Source organism: Tachyglossus aculeatus, chromosome 11, assembly GCF_015852505.1.
Source record: "Tachyglossus aculeatus isolate mTacAcu1 chromosome 11, mTacAcu1.pri, whole genome shotgun sequence".
NCBI classification, from domain to species: Eukaryota; Metazoa; Chordata; class Mammalia; order Monotremata; family Tachyglossidae; genus Tachyglossus; species Tachyglossus aculeatus.
Window position 1 is genome coordinate 31,086,780 of NC_052076.1, and position 17,492 is coordinate 31,104,271.

The window sequence follows — 17,492 nt, forward strand, 5'->3', positions numbered from 1 at the left end:
GAAATGGCACTGGTCCTGCCTTTGCATTTCTGCCTGGCTTTGACCCTTCTCTCTTCTTCCAACTTTCATTTTCTTGGTTCCTTGAGCCTTGGGAACCTCAAACCTCACGTTGATGATAATAATAATAATTGTGGTATTTGTTAAGCGCTTACTACGTGCTGGGGTGGAGACAAGCAAATCGGTTTGGACACAGTCCCTGCCCCATGTGGGGCCCACAGTCTCAATCCCCATTTTACAGATGAGGTTACTGAGGCCCAGAGAAACAAAATGACTTCCCCAAGGTCACACAGCAGACAAGTGGCAGAACCAGGATTAGAACCCATGACCCTCTGACTCCCAGACTCATGCTGTAGCCACACCATGCTGCTTCTCTTATCTCTCCGACTCTGCAGCTGGCTGCTTCCTCCCACTTCTAGTCTCTGCAGATTTGTCAAACTCAGTGCTCTGCAAAGAGTAAGTGCTCAATAAATACAATTGACTGACTGAGAAGATGGATCCACTCATAAACCCAGTAGCCTCTCAGGAAGATCCCCAAGTGGATTTACCTAAGAGGACACCCTCAAATCCTGGAAGATCAATGGTGTTGGTGGGGGGACACAAAAAGGAAAGTGACATGGAAGAGGGAAAGAAGGGAAGATAAACCCTGGGGGACACTTCCCTTCCCTTTGAGAAGTAGCATGGGCCTGGGAGTCAGAGGATCTGGGTTCTAATCCTGACTCTGTCACTTACATGCTGTGTGACCATGGGCAAGTCACTTAACTTATCTGGGCTTCAGTTTCCTCATCTGTAAAATGGAGATTAAATCTTACTCCCTCTTGCTTAGAACGTGAGCCCCATTTGCGGCAGAGACTGCGTCCAAACTGGTTATCTTGTATCTGCCCCAGTGCTTAGTAAAATGCTTGACACAATGTAAGGGCTTAACAAGTACCATATCAACAACAAAAAAGAAATAGGGACTGTGGGGTTGGGGGAGAAGAGAGAGGAGATTTTGATGGGAAAATAAAGAAAGAGTGTAAAAGCAATGCAGGAAGAAGAATGCTCTCACAAACTTGTCTCAAGGAGACAAAAACGGTGAGGGAAACTTATTTTGTTTAGCATCCTACCTGTGTCACATCAGGAAGCTATTCTGGCATTGCTCCTGAGAGACTGGCTCAGCATGGGGCACACCCATCTGCAAAGCCAGGAAAGAAGCAGTGTGGCTTAACGGAAAGAGCCCAGCCCTGCCCACTAGGAGGACCTAGGTTCCAAGCCCAGCTCCTCCACTTTTCTGCTCTACAATCCTGGCTAAGTCACTGAATTCTTCTACACCTCAGTTTCCCCCTTTGTAAAATGAGGATCTAAAACCTTCTCTCCCTGCTGCTTTGACTGTGAGCACCATATGGGACAGGGACTGTGTCTGATCTGATCACCTTTGTATCTACTCCATAAGCCTTTAACAAATATCATTATCATTATTATTATTATTGTTTAATGGTATTTGTTGAACACTTACTATGTGCCAAGCAATTGTACTAAGTGCTGGGGTGGATAAAAACTAATCAGGTTGGACACAGACTTTGTACTAGATGGAACTCAGTCTTAATCCCCATTTTACAGATGAGGTAGCTGAGGCACAGAGAAGTTGTGACTTGCCCAAGGTCACAAAACAGACAAGTGGAGGAACTGAGATTAGAACCCAAGTCAATCAATCAATGAATAGCATTTACTGAGCGCTTACTGCAGAGCACTGTACTATGCACTTAATATAGCAGAGTTGGTAGACCTCTGACTACCAAGTCCAGGCTCTTTCCACTGGGCCATACTGATAATAATGATAATGACAATAAATAATAATGAGAATGAGAATACTAATAATAGTAATAACAATATATGGTCAGACTGCAGGAAGGGATCAGCCTTTTTGGCCACAAACCCCCTCATGGGTAGGATCTCACTGCTAATAACTCCATCTTCAAAAACACTTTAGATGTCTGCAAATAGATGGTGGATATTCTCCCTATAGTAGTTGTATCTAGGGTGCAGTGGGAAGAGTCATTGATTTTCTAGATCTGTGAAATTGTGTGTGTCACATCTCAAAGATGGATAGACAAGGAAGTAAAGGACAAATCAAGGAGGCCTCCAAATTGTCTAGGAGAGTGTCAAGCAGGGTGTGGTGCCAGTGGTTTCATGGACTCAGGCTTCAGACGAAACCAAAGGTCTACAGAACTGCAGCACTGCCCAACCTTCTCTATGGCTGGGAGACCCAGACTCTGCTCAGACCCCACATCCGGCTCCTGGAGCCATCCATCTGGCTCATTTCTGGGCCGCACTCAGCATCAAATGGCAAGACAGAACCACAAACAATGCAGAGCTGGAATCAATCGATGGTGTTTATTGTGTACTTACTGTGTGCACAGCACTGTTACCAAGACCTTGGGATTGTACAAGAGTACAATACAGAGAAGCAGCATGGTTCCATGGAAAGAGCACGGGCTTGGGAGTCAGAGATCATAGGTTCTAATCCCGGCTCCACCAGTTGTCAGCTGTGTGGCTATGGGCAAGTCACTTAACTTCTCTGAGCCCCAGTTGCCTCATCTGTAAAATGGGGATTAAGATTGTAAACCGCACATGGGACAGCCTGATCACCTTGTATGCCCCCCAGCGCTTAGAACAGTGCTTCACACATAGTAAGCATTTAACAAATGCCATTATTATTATTATTAAGAGTTGGTAGACATCTTTTCTGCCCCCAAGGAACTCATGAAGTCAGTTTTGTAGGGTTGAAGCACTGCTTAACTCAACATAGCTATGCTGGGTGGGATCCAATGAATCAGTTAATCAATCAGTGGTATTTATTGGTTGTTTACTCTGGGCAGCACACTCTACTAAGCACTTTGGAGATTGCAATAGAGTTAACAGGCCTGATCCCTGCCCTCAAGGAGTTTTCAGTCTAGGTGGGAAGACAGACAGCAAAATAAATAACAAGTAGGGGGAAGCCAGGGAAAAATGGATTTGCAGTTTAAAGGGTCCATGGGCCTCTCATCCTGACACCCATCACCCATGCAACTCTCCCGATCACTTCCTGGTGGACAGACTGTGGCCAATGCCCGGCTTGTTTGAGGCCACCACAGCCAAGACCTAGCCCATTTCCCAGAGCCACGGGTGAGGGGCAGGAATGAGACAACCTGTGGAGTCAGAAGGAAGGCACATGGGGCTGGTTCTGGGTTTGGAATTGGGAGAGGGCTGTTACTTCCTGCCCCAGGGATGGTTTGTTCATTGTACATCATTATTAGTTGCCCAGTGGAATGGGGGAAATCCCGGAGGAGGATGGTTTATCCGCAGATTCAATGGTAACGTTAAAATGTAGTGGGTTGGTACACCACCCTCTGGAGCTGGGGGCTGGCATCACACCTCCTCCTGACACAGTCTGCTTTGCTCTAAACCTTGGTAAATCACAGTCAGTCACCCATCAGTGGAAAACCACTGCTCCTCAAACATCCCAGTCGTGTGCTCAACTGCTTTCCTGTTGTGCTCCGAACAACTAGCCCCACTCCAAACCAACCAGGCAAGTACCCTGCCTCTTCCGCCACCTTCTCCCCAGGGTTGGTTGGCTTTGGGCCTTCTCTAGCCCCTCTCCCCACATCACAATTCCTCCCCACAACAGTCTTCCTGCATCCCTAACCACTTCAAGTCTACTCTGGCATCTTCCGTTCCACCTCAGAGCTCAAAGTGACAGATCCCTCCTTGTCCGCCACTTACCTGGAGTTGAAAAATCAGGTTGGACCAGAATGGAGAAAGACATGATGGCTGAGGAGGAAGGGGAGAAATATTGGAAATCTCCCGCTTGCGCTCTGCCACTTCCCCCAAGAACCCACTTTCTACTTTTCTTCTCCTCTGGTATTGCAATCTGCTTTCCCAAATGTCCCCTGACCATTTGCAGCCCCCTGAGTTTTGGTCACAGGGGTGAGAAGCCCCAGGCCAAGGGGCTTGGAGCCATGGTGGTGACACTGAGGCCTACAATGGTGGCCAGGGCAAGCTTCTGGACCTAAGTGAGAGAGGTGGACATATTCTTGGGCCACTGTCTGAGACAGAATTGAGGACGGGTTGGAAAAAGAGTAAGGAGCTGGATGGTATGCCCCAGGCTGGGGTTTCTTTTTGTATATTTTTACATGCTGATTCATTAACAAATATAGTTTAGGAACATATTAATCTGGTTCCCAACCACGTGTTCGGGAGGGTGAACATTGTTCGTGCCAAATGCCATAGTCATGTCCCAGGCATCGATGACCCCCACAGGGACATCCTGAAAAACATCCATCATGGCAAGGTATTGCATGTAGCCATGAAAGTCACCAAAGCTCTCCGGCTCTGCCAACATCTCCCTGGTGTTTTTGGTCTTAAGGATGACTTTGGTGTCCGGGCTCCTGAGGAGCAGGCGCTGGATGGCTTCACGGACATTGATGGCCCTGCGGATGAAGATATCAATGGGGAAGGGTCGGAAGTGCTGGCCCAAGGTGAAGACGACTGCTGTGTTTGCCTCTCCTGCTATCCCATCGATGACCTGGTCCAGATATGCGTTGACTTTGACCGAATAGATAGCTGATCCGATCAAGGGGTAGCTGTGTCTTTGCCAATGAACTTGGATCTTTCTTCCCAAGTCCAGGGCATAAAGAGGCTGGAGCTTTCCAAACTCGTGGAGACTCAAAGGTGTCAGTGCTGATGACAGACATCACCAAGAAAACAAGCGAGAGAACTATCACCTTACAGTCAGGGATCCAACCTCTCCCAACTCCCCTCACCCCCATTGCCCCGATAGCAGCAGGACTATTAAATGCTGAATTCTCTCTGGAAAGCAACTCTTTCTCTGTCCCCAAAGTGACAATGCTAAGAGTTGGGGGTTTAAAGGCTGGAAAACATCGCCATCTTTGTTTCATTTTCCTGGAGAAGGATGAAGCACCAGGTGAGGAGCAAGGACAGAACCCAAAGGGAAACTCACTGGGAACGTGTTTCCCCAAGTATTCCATCCACTGGCGGATTGTGGAGTCTCCGAGGAGGTAGATGAGTTTCCCTGTCAAACAGGAGTTGATTTGGTCCAGGGTCCGGAACTGTGACACGAGGCAGGAAACCGGAATCCATGTATCTTGCCTGGTGAATCCACTGGGGAACGGAGAGCGCTGCCCGATCCTGCATTTCTCCCATGGGGCCGTAGTTTGGTCTACCAAAGGAGCCATAGACACAGTTTCAGATACACCCGTGTCTTAACCATCACCTGTCCACTCCCCCAGGGCATCTCTATACTAGGAAGTGGATCATGGGGAGGGAAGAAGCCTGCTTAGTAAAGGTAGCTCCATGGGTAGGGTGTTCTCACTACCATACTCTACGTAGCCAAGTGAATTCTCCAGCGGGAGACACTGAGTCCTTAAGAATTTCCAAACAAACTGCCAAGGTTCTCCATGTGAAGTGTTCATTAGCTGGACAGCTGGGGACCTCGTGGCCAGAAGCACATCATTTCAGAGCCATGAGGTGCCAGTCACTCTCCAGAGCAAACTTAGGTTTTGGGGGGGCCACCCGGAAAGGGCTCAGGAGCAATTTGGCCCACTGAGGCCCAGAGCAATGGTAGACTCTATTCCACACAACTCCCAGTTCTTGGTTAAAGGGCCACCCGTCCCTCAGATCAGAAGAGTGGCAACCAGGTGTAATGTCAGATCGGCATAGACTCCCCTCACAACCTCGAGTCCCAGTTGCCTCCACCCTTGGAGTAAACTTACTGTTACACTGCAACACTTCAATGGCTCCAAATCTTTTCTCAATGGCACCGTTCACGTTGGCCCTTCAACAGACAGAAATGCCAATGGACCACCTGCCAGGCTACATGCCACGCTACACTTCATGGGTGCTGTGCGTTTGACTGAAAATTTGACTGGCGCAGCCTTCAAGGGACAGGATTTCCAAGGCGCTGGGTAGGCCGACCCCTCTGCATTTGATTTCTTAGACCTCTGGCCAGGGAACGGGTGGCGAGAGGAGGGTAGGCATGGTGTGGGGTGCAGTCAGTAGCTGGAGCTCTCTAAGGGAGGGAGGAGAGTATATGGAAGGGAGGGGCCTAGCTGGAGATGAGGATGACAACTGTGAAGGTGAGCAGGGACCTTGGGCACACATCACTGGGAGCTCCAGAACTTCAGAGACCTCATGAGATTTTTCTACCTCCTCACAAGGCCACACTGGAGTTCTGTGGGGCAGAGATGAGCCCTCAGGCCCTCAGCCATGAACAACATGTGGGGACACAAAAAAGTCCTGACTAACCAATTGTTCCTAGAAATTCTGGGTCCACATCATGTCTAAATGGTGCTCTTGCTAGCCCGGATAGGATGCAGGGAAAGTCATTACCTGACTAAGAGGCTGTGTTCCTGGGGACTGAGATAGGACACCGGTTTGTTCTTGGACTTCATCTGGGTCAGGGCGCCACATGGCACGTGTGGTGGCTTCACGCAGTAGAACACCTGCTGCTCGCGTCGATCCAGGTACTGACACTGCTCAACCCCTGAATTGAGGGCGAAGCCACATTCTGTGCTGACGTACGATGATCCATTGAGGAAACTGCCTGTGAAGATGACCTTGTCGTAGCCTCTCTTCCTGGCTCTCCACAGCGCGGATGTCCCTTCGCTGGGGTGGACGAGCAGCAGGGACACGGAGACTCGGCCCTCCCAGAAAAGCGTGAAGGAGACCAGGTAGGTGCCATTGTGGAAGTCTTCCACCATTCCTGAGGCACCCGCCTTCCGGGCCGGGGTGGAGATCCTGGCTCTCAGGAAGTTGCCACCGTACTCCTTGGGGTGTCCCCAGTGGTCCCGGGCCTCCACGTGGATCTCGAGCCGCTCCCCAACACAGTATGTGTCTCGGGGTTGGAGGAGGGTGGCCACACTGTGCTGCGCGCTGGTGGTGGCATTCAAGTGTATGAAAGGGCGGTCTGGTGCCAGCCGGTCCAGCCTCCTGATGATTTCCTGGATTTCCCGATCAACTTTGGAGGGCAGCCCGGTTAGCTTGGTTGTGGTTGGGTGTGGGAACTCATCAGGGTGTTTGTACGACTGAAAACAAACGGGAGGAGCATGACCTTCCAGAGACCACATCATTGCCATTTTTGGTGTTGTCCTTCTTTGTCTCCAGGGTATCTACCCACCAGGGCATCTATCCACAGGATACTCTGTATCTCTCCACCGCCTTCCCCTGCTTCCCCCAGCCCCCGGCCGAGAAGCAGCTTGGCTTAATGGAAAGAGCACGGGCTTGGGAGTCAGGGGTCATGGGTTCTAAATCTGACTCCGCTGTTTGTCAGCTGTGTGACCTTGGGCAAGTCTCTTAACTTCCCTGTTTCTCAGTTACCTCGTCTGTAAAATGGGGATGAAGATTGTAAGCCCCAAGTGAGACAACCTGATTACCTTGTATCTACCCCAGTGCTTAGAACAGTGCTTGGCACATAGTAAGTGCTTAACAAATACCAACATTATTATTATTATTAAAGGCTTATTGAAGGCAAATCTCATCCAAGAGGCCTTCCCAGACTAAGCCCGCCCTTTTCTCATCTCTCACTCCCTTCTTCATCTCCCTGACTTGCTCCCTTTGTTCTTCTTCGTCCCAGACCCACAGCACTTATGTCGCATTTGTTATCTATTTGTATTGATGTCTGCCTCCCCTACTCTTGACTGTGAGCCCATTGTAGGCAGGAAATGTGACTGTTTATTGCTGTATTGTACTCTCCCAAGTCAGACACACACACACACACACACACACACACACACACACACACACACAGAGCTTAGTACAGTGCTTTGCACACAGTAAGCACTCAAGAACTATGATTGAATGAACGAATTAATGAATGAATCCACCAGGGCATCTATCCAACCGCGCATCTATCCACCAGGGCATCTATTCAGCAGGGCATCTGTCCTCCAGGAAGCTCCAGGAAGGGAAAAAGAAACATGCACCTTGTTGGTTTCTCTCAAGAAGCAATTACAGGGCAAGATTTCTTTCATTTTCAGCCCTCGGTTAGTTCCAGGATTGAGAAGCAGAGTGAGCTAATGAAAAGAGTTTTGGCAGGCAAGTCAGAGGACCTGGATTCTAATCATGGCTCCACTTTTGCCTGCTGTGTGACCTTGGGCACTTATCTTCTCTTTGCCTCAGTTTCCTCATCCATAAAATGTGGATTCAATTCTACTCCCTCCTCTTTAGTGTGTGAGTCCCATGAGGGACAGGGATTGTATCAGAGCTAATTTACTTGTATTCACCCCAGCGCTTAGAATAGTGGTTGACACATAGTAAACACTTAACAAACACCACAGTTATCACTATTATCATTATTTATAAGTTAGTTATAGTAACTGCTATGTACAAGGCACTGGGCTAAGCGCAAGAGTACATACAACATAATGATTAGACTCTAACCCTGTCTCATGTAGGGTTTCCAATCTAAAAGATGGGGAGAGCATGTATCAAAACCCCAGTAATAGATGAGATCTGAGAGGTAAAGTGACTTTCCCAAAGTCATACAGCAGACCAGTGGCAGAGGTGGGATCCATCACTTTCTCAGCACAGGCCTCTGGGGTAAATCCTTAGGAAACTCCTGACCTGCCAGGTGAAAGTCTTTCCTCTGCCTTTCCCTAGAACCATGGGTCAAACCTAAGCAGAAAGTGCTCAGAGAGGTTATTTCATTCATTCATTCATTCAATCGTATTTATTGAGCATTTACTGTGTGCAGAGCACTGTACTAAGCGCTTGGGAAGGACAAGTTGGCAACATATAGAGACGGTCCCTACCCAGGGTTAAGTGACTTGTTCAGGGTCACACAGCAGGACAGTGGCAGTCAGTATCGGAACCCAGGTCCCCGACTCCCAGGCCCATCTTACCTTCGCTAGGCCACACTGCCTCCCAATACAGTCCCAGAGGCTCCGTGGGCTCCACCCCTTAGTGGGTTTAGAGCTCAGACACTGGAGAAGCTGTTCTAATTTACCCACTACCCAGCCAAAACGCTGCCATCTCAGATTGGTTCTGCCTGGAGCCGTGGATAAGCCCTGGCATTCCACTGGAGCCCCTTGGCCCCCCAATACCTCAGAATCTGGGGACCCTGAAACAGCTGCTCTAGTTGTCCTAGCAGATTTCTGTCCCAGTTTCCTAGATTAATCTCCATCCTTGATTCATCAACATTTTAAACTTCCCTTGACATCAAGTAATGCCATCATCAACCAATTATTTGGTATTTTTTAGACACCTCATGTGTGCAGAACTTTCAAACGGGATGTGGTGACAGTAGAGTGTCAGACTCCATAGCAAACTGCAGGCCCATAAAGCTGTGGTGTTGTCTAAACTTCCCTAAGACTGCGAGACTTGAACCCAAGTGCCACGCTCGACTTTGAGTATTTCCATAAACATCATTTCTGGCCCAGACTCAACATCAGATGGTAAGACAAGATCACTAACGATGAAGTCTTGGAAGGAAGGCTGTCACCTAGCATTGAAGCTATGTTCACCTCAACATAACCATGTGGGGTGGCTCTAAAAGTTGAGATGACCTCACGTTGCCATTGCATCTGACCCCTCTGGATGGGGAAGGATGATCCAGTGGAAGTCCCATGGCTTCTTGGAATGTATTTCTAGGCACTTCTTTTGGGTAAAAATACTATCCCATTTTCACTTTAAGCCACTGAAGGTCTTAGTTATAACTGACAGCACTGTAAGAGAGAGACAGAGAGAAAAGGGGAGAGATAGAGTGGAAGGGACAGAGAGAAACAGAAATTACTCGGTTTTTGAAAAAGACACTTCAGATGATAAGCTCCAAGGTCATCTACTGCCTTATCAGCAAAGAGGGAAAAGAATCTCACTCTGTGAACCCACTTCTTGGGGGTTTTCTGCATCTATGCATATATCGAAATGCTCAGTAGCAATAGTAATAATAGTGGCACTAGTAGTAGTAGCAGATGCAGCAGCAGCATTTACTGAACACCTACTTAGTGAGTTGCACTGTATTAGGCATTTGGGAAGTACAGAATAACTGACACATTCCCTGACCACTCACAACTTACACTCTAAAGGGGGAGATCCACATAAAAATATTTAAAACCAGAGAGGTCAAAAATGAATGGATTGAGCACACACATATATATACATGAGTGTTAAAGGGAGACTAAGTCCATAAGTGTTAGAGATGGCTGAAGGGATGAGGTGGCTCAGAGCCAGGGGGAATTAATCAGGGAAAGTTTTTTGAAGGAGGAAGGATTTGAGGAAAGATTTGAATGTGGGGAGGCCTGTGGTCTGTCAGATGTGGGGAGGAGTACTGTGACAAAAGGAAATTCAGGTTTTGGATCCTTCCCTTTGGATACATATTCCAACCCCAAGATCATTTCTACTAGGGTTGGTGGGGTTTGCACCCCAGCACTGACCTGCGAAGCGGCCGGGGGCACCACCACCTCCAGAGACAATGCCTTGTGGAGGGGCCGGCCCCCTGGAACCTATACGAGAACCAGCCCAACATCCCGGCCCCCCCGAGAAGTCCCTACTCCAGAAGGAAAGTGGAGAAGAGTCTGTTGATTACCTTTAGTGATTTGATAGAAAAAATGTAAACCACAAGAACAACAAACACAAATATGGGCACCAGCAGCATTTTCCGAGTTGCCATATATAGAAACATGATGGATGTCCTGGAAGAGATAAATGCAGATGAGTAGAGGATATAGTTGACCAGTTACCCTTTCATCACTATTTGTAAACACCGCTCCCATATCCCACCTTTCTTCCAACTGCTTTAATACACTTTGTATCCAAAGAGCTCTAAAAACCTTACACATATCATCTCCTTTACACTTTTTAAAATGTATTGTTTATAGAAAACCGACTTTAAATTTTTACAAATCCCCCCTCCCCCCCGGCCCTTGGTGTCAACGATCACTAATAAGAGAGATTGCTATTACATTTTTTGCATAGCCCTGCACTTTGGGATTTCACTTTCATGAACTGCTACATCCTGCCGGTTCTTCCTTCACATTTCCTGGATCCACCCCTCTCTCTCCACCCAAAAAGTCACCAACGTGGCTCAAGCTCTCATCCTATTTCTCCTCTTCTCACTTTCACCCCACTACCTCCCCACTCCTCAAAAACCTCCAGAGTTGCTCATCCACCTCTGTATCAAACAGAAACTCCTTAATATTGGCTTTAAAGCACTAAATCTCCTTGCCCCTTCTTGTTCTCTCCCAAGCGTTTAGTACAGTGTTTTGCACACAGTAAGCACTCAATCAATACGATTGAATGAACAAATGAATAGCTTACCTGATTTTTAAAAATGGTATTCGTTAAACGCTTACTATGCGTCAAGCAGTGTTGTAAGTGTTGATTTCCTTGGTGGGCCTCGGTTGACATGGCAGCCTTTTGTACTCAGTGGAACTGCTGGCCTGATAGGACGAGGTTGACTAGCTGGCCCAATTTTTTGCAAGCATGGTTTAAAGTCTTGTTGTTGGAGTGGATTTAATAGTCAGTGTGCCGATGCGTGGCCAAGTAAGGCCTTCCTTTTATGCATGGGGGCTTCTGTAGGTGGATTTGTCACCAAGCTAGGGCTGGTTGAGGGGTCCAGGGATGTATTGGCTGCCTCACCAGCTCAGGGGCTCCCCCAACACGGTGCCCTGTGGAGGCAGGTCTCTGTTCTAGTTCTGAGGGTATGAGTCGGGCTGTCCCTGTGTGTCTCTGAGGTTTCTTCATTCAGTCACATTTATTGAATGCTTACTGTGCACAGCACTGTACTAAGTGCTTGATAATAATACCTGTGTGTCCATGTAGTGCTTTTATTACCAAAGTTCCTTACACTAGCTAGTTATTGAGAAGCAGTTACTGAGAAGCTGACTGGTGTAGTGGATAAAGCACAGGCCTGGCAGTCAGAAGGTCATGGGTTCTAATACCGGTTCTGCCACTTGTCTACTGTGTGACCTTGGGTAAGTCACTTCACTTCTCTGGGCCTCAGTTCCCTCTTCTGGAAAATGGGGATTGAGACTATGAGCCTCAAGTGGGACAGGGACTGTGTCCAACCTGATTTGCTTGTACCCACCCCAGCCCTTAGTACAGTGCCTGGCATACAGTAAGCACTTAACAAATGCCATTATTGTTCTCTCTGGACTGTGAGCTTGCTGTGGGTAGGGATTGTCTCTCTTCATTGCTGCATTGTACTTTCCCAAGCGCTTAGTACAGTGCTCTGCACACAGCAAGTGCTCAATAAATACAATTAAATGAATGAATGAATTTATCTCTATCTCTATCCCTTGGTGTTTCTCCTCTGGCCCTCTCAGTCCCTTTTTAATAATGATGGTATTTGTTAAGTGCTTCCTATGTGCCAAGCACTGTTCTAAGAACTGAACACTGTTCTAACCTGAGTTCTGTTTTCACCAGCTGGCTCTCCATCTCTCTCTGCCTCCCAGCTTTTTGTAGCTCTCTCTTGGGCTTTCTGTTTCTCTGTCTCTCTTGCTTTCTGTCTCTGGGTCCATCTCTCTTTCTCTCTCTCCCTCTCTCTGTGTCTCTCTTTCCCTGTCTCATTGTCTCATTCTTTGTCTCTCTCTAGCTCTCTCGATCTGTGTATGTCTTTTCCTGATTTGGTGGTCTTCCAGAGGTGTAAGTATAAGGGGCAAAGGGGGGCACTCTGCCATTGAACAAGAGCAGAGAAGGCGGTGTTCCCCAGGGTGCAGTTTTGGACCTCTATGTAACCCACCCCATGGCTGAGGCTCCCTGGAGCAATTTTGGAGTTTCCCCACCCTCAGCAGGGACCTGAGGGGATGACAGGACTGGGGCACCAGCATTTGCAAATAATGGGCAAAGGGCCATGGGTGGGCCCACGTGATGGCAAGGGTCTCTGCCCACCCAAGCCTCGTGGCATGGCCTTTGAGACCTTCACTGAACCCAAGACCTTAGAGTGTTCTCCAGGGGTGGCGGGGCCAGGAAGCTGGCATCTGTGTTTGCCAGCAGTCACTGGGGTCCTGGATCAGACCTTGACCTCTCTTGAACTTATTCCTTTAGTAATCAATTCAGCTCTGATGGCAGGTACAGAATTTTCCCCTGTTCTACAAGGAAGACCTGGCCCTCATTCTGCTGTGAACAAGCGGAGAACAAGATGGGGAGAGGGGAGAGGGTTCCTCCAAACACCTCCAAACTCAGGGGGGCTACGGCTACTAGGTGGATCTTGATGGGCAACTCTGGAGAGCTGCCCCCTCCAGTGGACATCCAAGAACCCAAGATAGCCCACTGACAAGAAGAGCAAAGAGACTGTCTCCTGAATTAGGTTTAAGGAGATCATTTTTATGGTTCCTGATACTGGTTCTCCTCGACTCCCTTGTTCCATTGTGCCATCTATGCCTTACTATTAGTGATTTGTGTTTGACTCCCAATATATTGGATTATTTTGTTTATTGCTCATTGGGTTGTTTTTTTCACTGTTTACACATTATTCTGTGTACACATTATTCTGTCTCCTGCTTGCCAAATCCAACGGCTCATACAACATCCTAATTCTCCTCGACAGTGGAACTTGTTAAGTGCTTACTAAAAGCCAAGTACTGTTCTAAGCACTGGGGTAGAAACAAGGAATTCAGGTTGGAGACAGTCTCTGTCCCACATGGGCTCACAGTCTCAACCCCCATTTTAAAGATGAGGTAACTGAGGCACAGAGATGCGAAGCTATTTGCCCAAGGTCACACAGCAGACACGTGGCAAAACTGGGATTAGACCCACATCCTCTGACTCCCAAGCCTGTGCTCTTTCCACTAGGCCACGCTGCTCCCTCTACCAGTCCCAGATGCAGGATCAGACTGGTGCCCAGAGCAAGTGGGCCACTGATCTGTCCCATTGAATATGCTTGGGAGCTATACAGTCAAGGGCGGTTACTGTGACCAAGCTGACGGGTACTGGGGCCACGGGTGGATGGCCCTTATAAGCCATAAGCCATAAGGGTGGCCTTATGGCTTCTGGCAATCTAATAATAATAATAATAATGGCATTTATTAAGTGCTTACCATGTGCAAAGCACTGTTCTAAGCACTGGGGAAGTTACAAGGTGATCAGGTTGTCCCACAGGGGGCTCACAGTCGTAATCCCCATTTTCCAGATGAGGTAACTGAGGCCCAGAGAAGTTAAGTGACTTGCCCAAAGTCACACGGCTAACAATTGGAGGAACCGGGATTTGAACCCATGACCTCTGACTCTGACTCTGACCTGTGGCGTTGGGAGGCTGGAGAGGGGCGTGCATTTATCAGACTAAAACCAACCCGGTTTCCCCCTGCTCTCTCTCCCCCCGATCTCTCACCCCCTTCTCTACCTCTCCCCTCCTCCTCCTGCCCTCTCCGCCCCCCCGCCTCCGCCCTCCCGACCCGTCCAGGTGTGGTGCTGGCGGGGGCGGGGGTGTCGGGTGTGCGTGGGGGTGGGCGGAGGGGTAGGTTGTGGGGTGGGGTCAGGGCGGGGGACCGGCTGTTTCACCTCACCCCCTCCCACCTCACCTCCCTTCTCTCCTTCTCCAGCCCGGCCTGCACCCTCTGCTCCTCTGCCACCACTAACCTCCTCACTGTGCCTCGTTCTTGCCTGTCCCGCCGTCGACCCCCGGCCCACATCCTCCCCCTGGCCTGGAATGCCCTCCCTCCGCACATCCACCAAGCTAGCTCTTTTCCTCCCTTCAAAGCCCTACTGAGAGCTCACCTCCTCCAGGAGGCCTTCCCAAACTGAGCCCCCTTTTTCCTCTCCTCTCCATCCCCCCCCCCACCTCCTTCCCCTCCCCACAGCACCTGTATATATGTTTGTACAGATCTATTACTTTATTTATTTTACTTGTACATATTTACTATTTTATTTGTTTTGTTAATGATGTGCATTTAGCTTTAATTCTGTTTATTCTGACGACTTGACACCTGACCACATGTTTTGTTTTGTTGTCTGTCTCCCCCTTCTAGACTGTGAGCCTGTTGTTGGGTAGGGACCGTCTCTATATGTTGCCAACTGTACTTCCCAAGCGCTTAGTCCAGTGCTCTGCACACAGTAGGCGCTCAAAAAATACGATTGAATGAATGAATGAATGACTCCAAAGCCCATGCTCTTTCCACTGAGCCACGCTGCTTCTCTATGTCACCAGGTTGGGAGTGTTAGACTGTACTCTGCTACAGTCCTTTGGAATAAACTTGATTCACTTGCCCCACTGTCGCCTGTTTTTTATTCACACTGACAATCCCGAGCCCTGTGTACCCTCCAGCCTCACTTCCTCCTCTCCTGCCCTCATGCAGCGGAAGAAATCCAGAAATTGGGCCAATCTCCACCACTGCAATTTACCCTCTCACATGCTCTAACTCTACCTTTCCTTCTACTCAGGAAAAGCACTTTGCTTCTCACATTGATCTCCACCCCTACAGCCCCAGCTGACTGTTCCAGACCTTTAACTCCCTCCCAAAGTGTCGCCGCCTTTTCACTAGCCAATCCCTGATGGCATTGATAATTGCTTTGTTGGCAAGATAGAACCTGAAAGATAGACTCTCACATTCAAACTGTGGGAGTCCCCCAAGGCTCAGTTCTGTGTCCCCTTCTATTTTCTATTTCCACGTAATTCCCTCAGAGAACTTGTTCTCCCCAGTGCTTCAACTGCCATCTCTATGTGGATGATTTCCCAAATCTTCATCTCCAGGCCTGATCTCTCTCCTCTCCAGTTTCACATTTTCTCCTGCCCTCAGGACATCTCTACTTGACTGTCCCGCCAACACATCAAACTAAATATGTTCGAAACAGAATTCATCATTTTCCCACCCAAACCCTGTCCCCACCCTTGATTTGTCCATCACTGTAGAGAGCAACACCATCCTTCCTGTGTTACAGGCCCATAACCTTGGCGTTTTCCTCTACTCAGATCCCTCATTCAACCCATGTATTCAATGTCACTAACGCCTTTTGGTTCTACCTTCTCCAAAGAGCTAAAATGCACCCTTTCCTCTCAATCCAAACTGCTACTAAGTTATCCAAGCACTTATCCTATCCCACCTTGACTATTGCATTTGCCACCTCGCTGACCTCCCTGGCTTCTCTTTCTTCCCACTCCAGTCCATATGTGATTCTGCTGCCCAGATCATTTTTCTAAAGACCCAATCAATCCATGTTTCCCCTCTCCTCAAGACCCCTCAGTGGTTGCCCATTCACTTTTGGATCAAACAATATGTTTTTTCCAATTGCTTTAAAGCACTCAATCACCTTACCCCTTCTTATCTTACATTACTAATTTCCTTCCACGATCAAGCCCGCACACTTTTCTCTTCTAATGCCAACCTATTTACCATACCTCAATCTCATCTATCTCACCACTGACCTCTCTTCCACATCCTGCTTCTGGCTTAGAACTCCCTCCCCCTTCACAACTCATAGACCACCGGTCTCCCCACTTTCAAATCCTTATTAAAATTCCATCTCCTCCAAGAGTGACTTCTAGACTGTGAGCCCACTGTTGGGTAGGGACCGTCTCTATATGTTGCCAACTTGTACTTCCCAAGCGCTTAGTACAGTGCTCTGCACACTGTAAGTGCTCAATAAATACGATTGAATGAATGAATAAGGCCTTCCCTAAGCCTTCATTTGACCTACTTCCTCTTCATTCAGCATCACACTTGCACTTGGATCTGTACCCTTTAAGTACTTGATATGCAGTCCACTCTCAGTCCTGCAGCACTCATATATATATATATATCCAGAATTTATTTTAGTGCCTGTCACCACCTCTAGATTGTAAGTTCCTTGTGGTCAGGGAACATAGCTTTTTTAGATGATATTTGTTGAGCTTTTTATTTGCCATGCACTGTACTAAACTCTGGGGTAGACACAAGGTAATCAGGTGGACACAGTCCATGTCCCACATGGGGCTCACATTATTAATCCCCTCCTACAGATGAGGAAATGAGGGACAGAGTAGTTAAATGAGTTGCCCAAACCACATAGCAGACAAGTAGCAGGGCTGGGATTAGAACCTAGAGTCTTCTGACTCCCAGGCTGGTGCTCTATCCACTATGCAACACTGCTTTTCAACGTATTCTACCAACTCTGGCAATGTATCTACCAATTCTGTTGTATTGGACTCTCCCAAATGCTTAGTATAGTGCTCTACACACAGAAACCACTCAATACCACTGATTGATTGATCCCAATTTTACTATGGACCACTAGCCTCTTCAGTGATCTCCAGCTATCACATCCACTTTCTCCTTCCGGGCTTCCTCTCATCCACTCTTAAATCTGACCCCTCTGCCTGTGACTTAAATCAATCAATCAATGGTATTTATTTAGTGCTTAATTTGTGCCAAGCACTGTACTAAGTATTTAGAGATACAATATAACAGAGTGGGTAGACACATTCCCTGCCCATAGAGAGCTTACATTCTCAACATCTTTCATCATCATCATCAACATCAATCGTATTTATTGAGCGCTTACTGTGTGCAGAGCACTGTACTAAGCGCTTGGGAAGTACAAATTGGCAGCAT

The 17,492-nt window shown here is 48.1% G+C and overlaps 1 protein-coding gene across 1 annotated transcript; it reads right to left on the bottom strand.

Annotated features, from left to right (window-relative positions):
* Window positions 1–4,159: 4,159 nt before the first annotated feature.
* On the bottom strand, window positions 4,160–10,624 carry LOC119934748 (NXPE family member 4-like). The gene is made up of 6 exons (XM_038754293.1): window positions 10,556–10,624; window positions 10,404–10,472; window positions 6,364–7,058; window positions 5,748–5,809; window positions 4,976–5,194; window positions 4,160–4,695 (listed from the first exon to the last, which is right to left on the bottom strand). The coding sequence occupies exons 1-6, from the start codon at window positions 10,622–10,624 to the stop codon at window positions 4,160–4,162; spliced, it is 1,650 nt and encodes a 549-aa protein (XP_038610221.1).
* Between the last annotated feature and the right edge of the window lie 6,868 nt (window positions 10,625–17,492).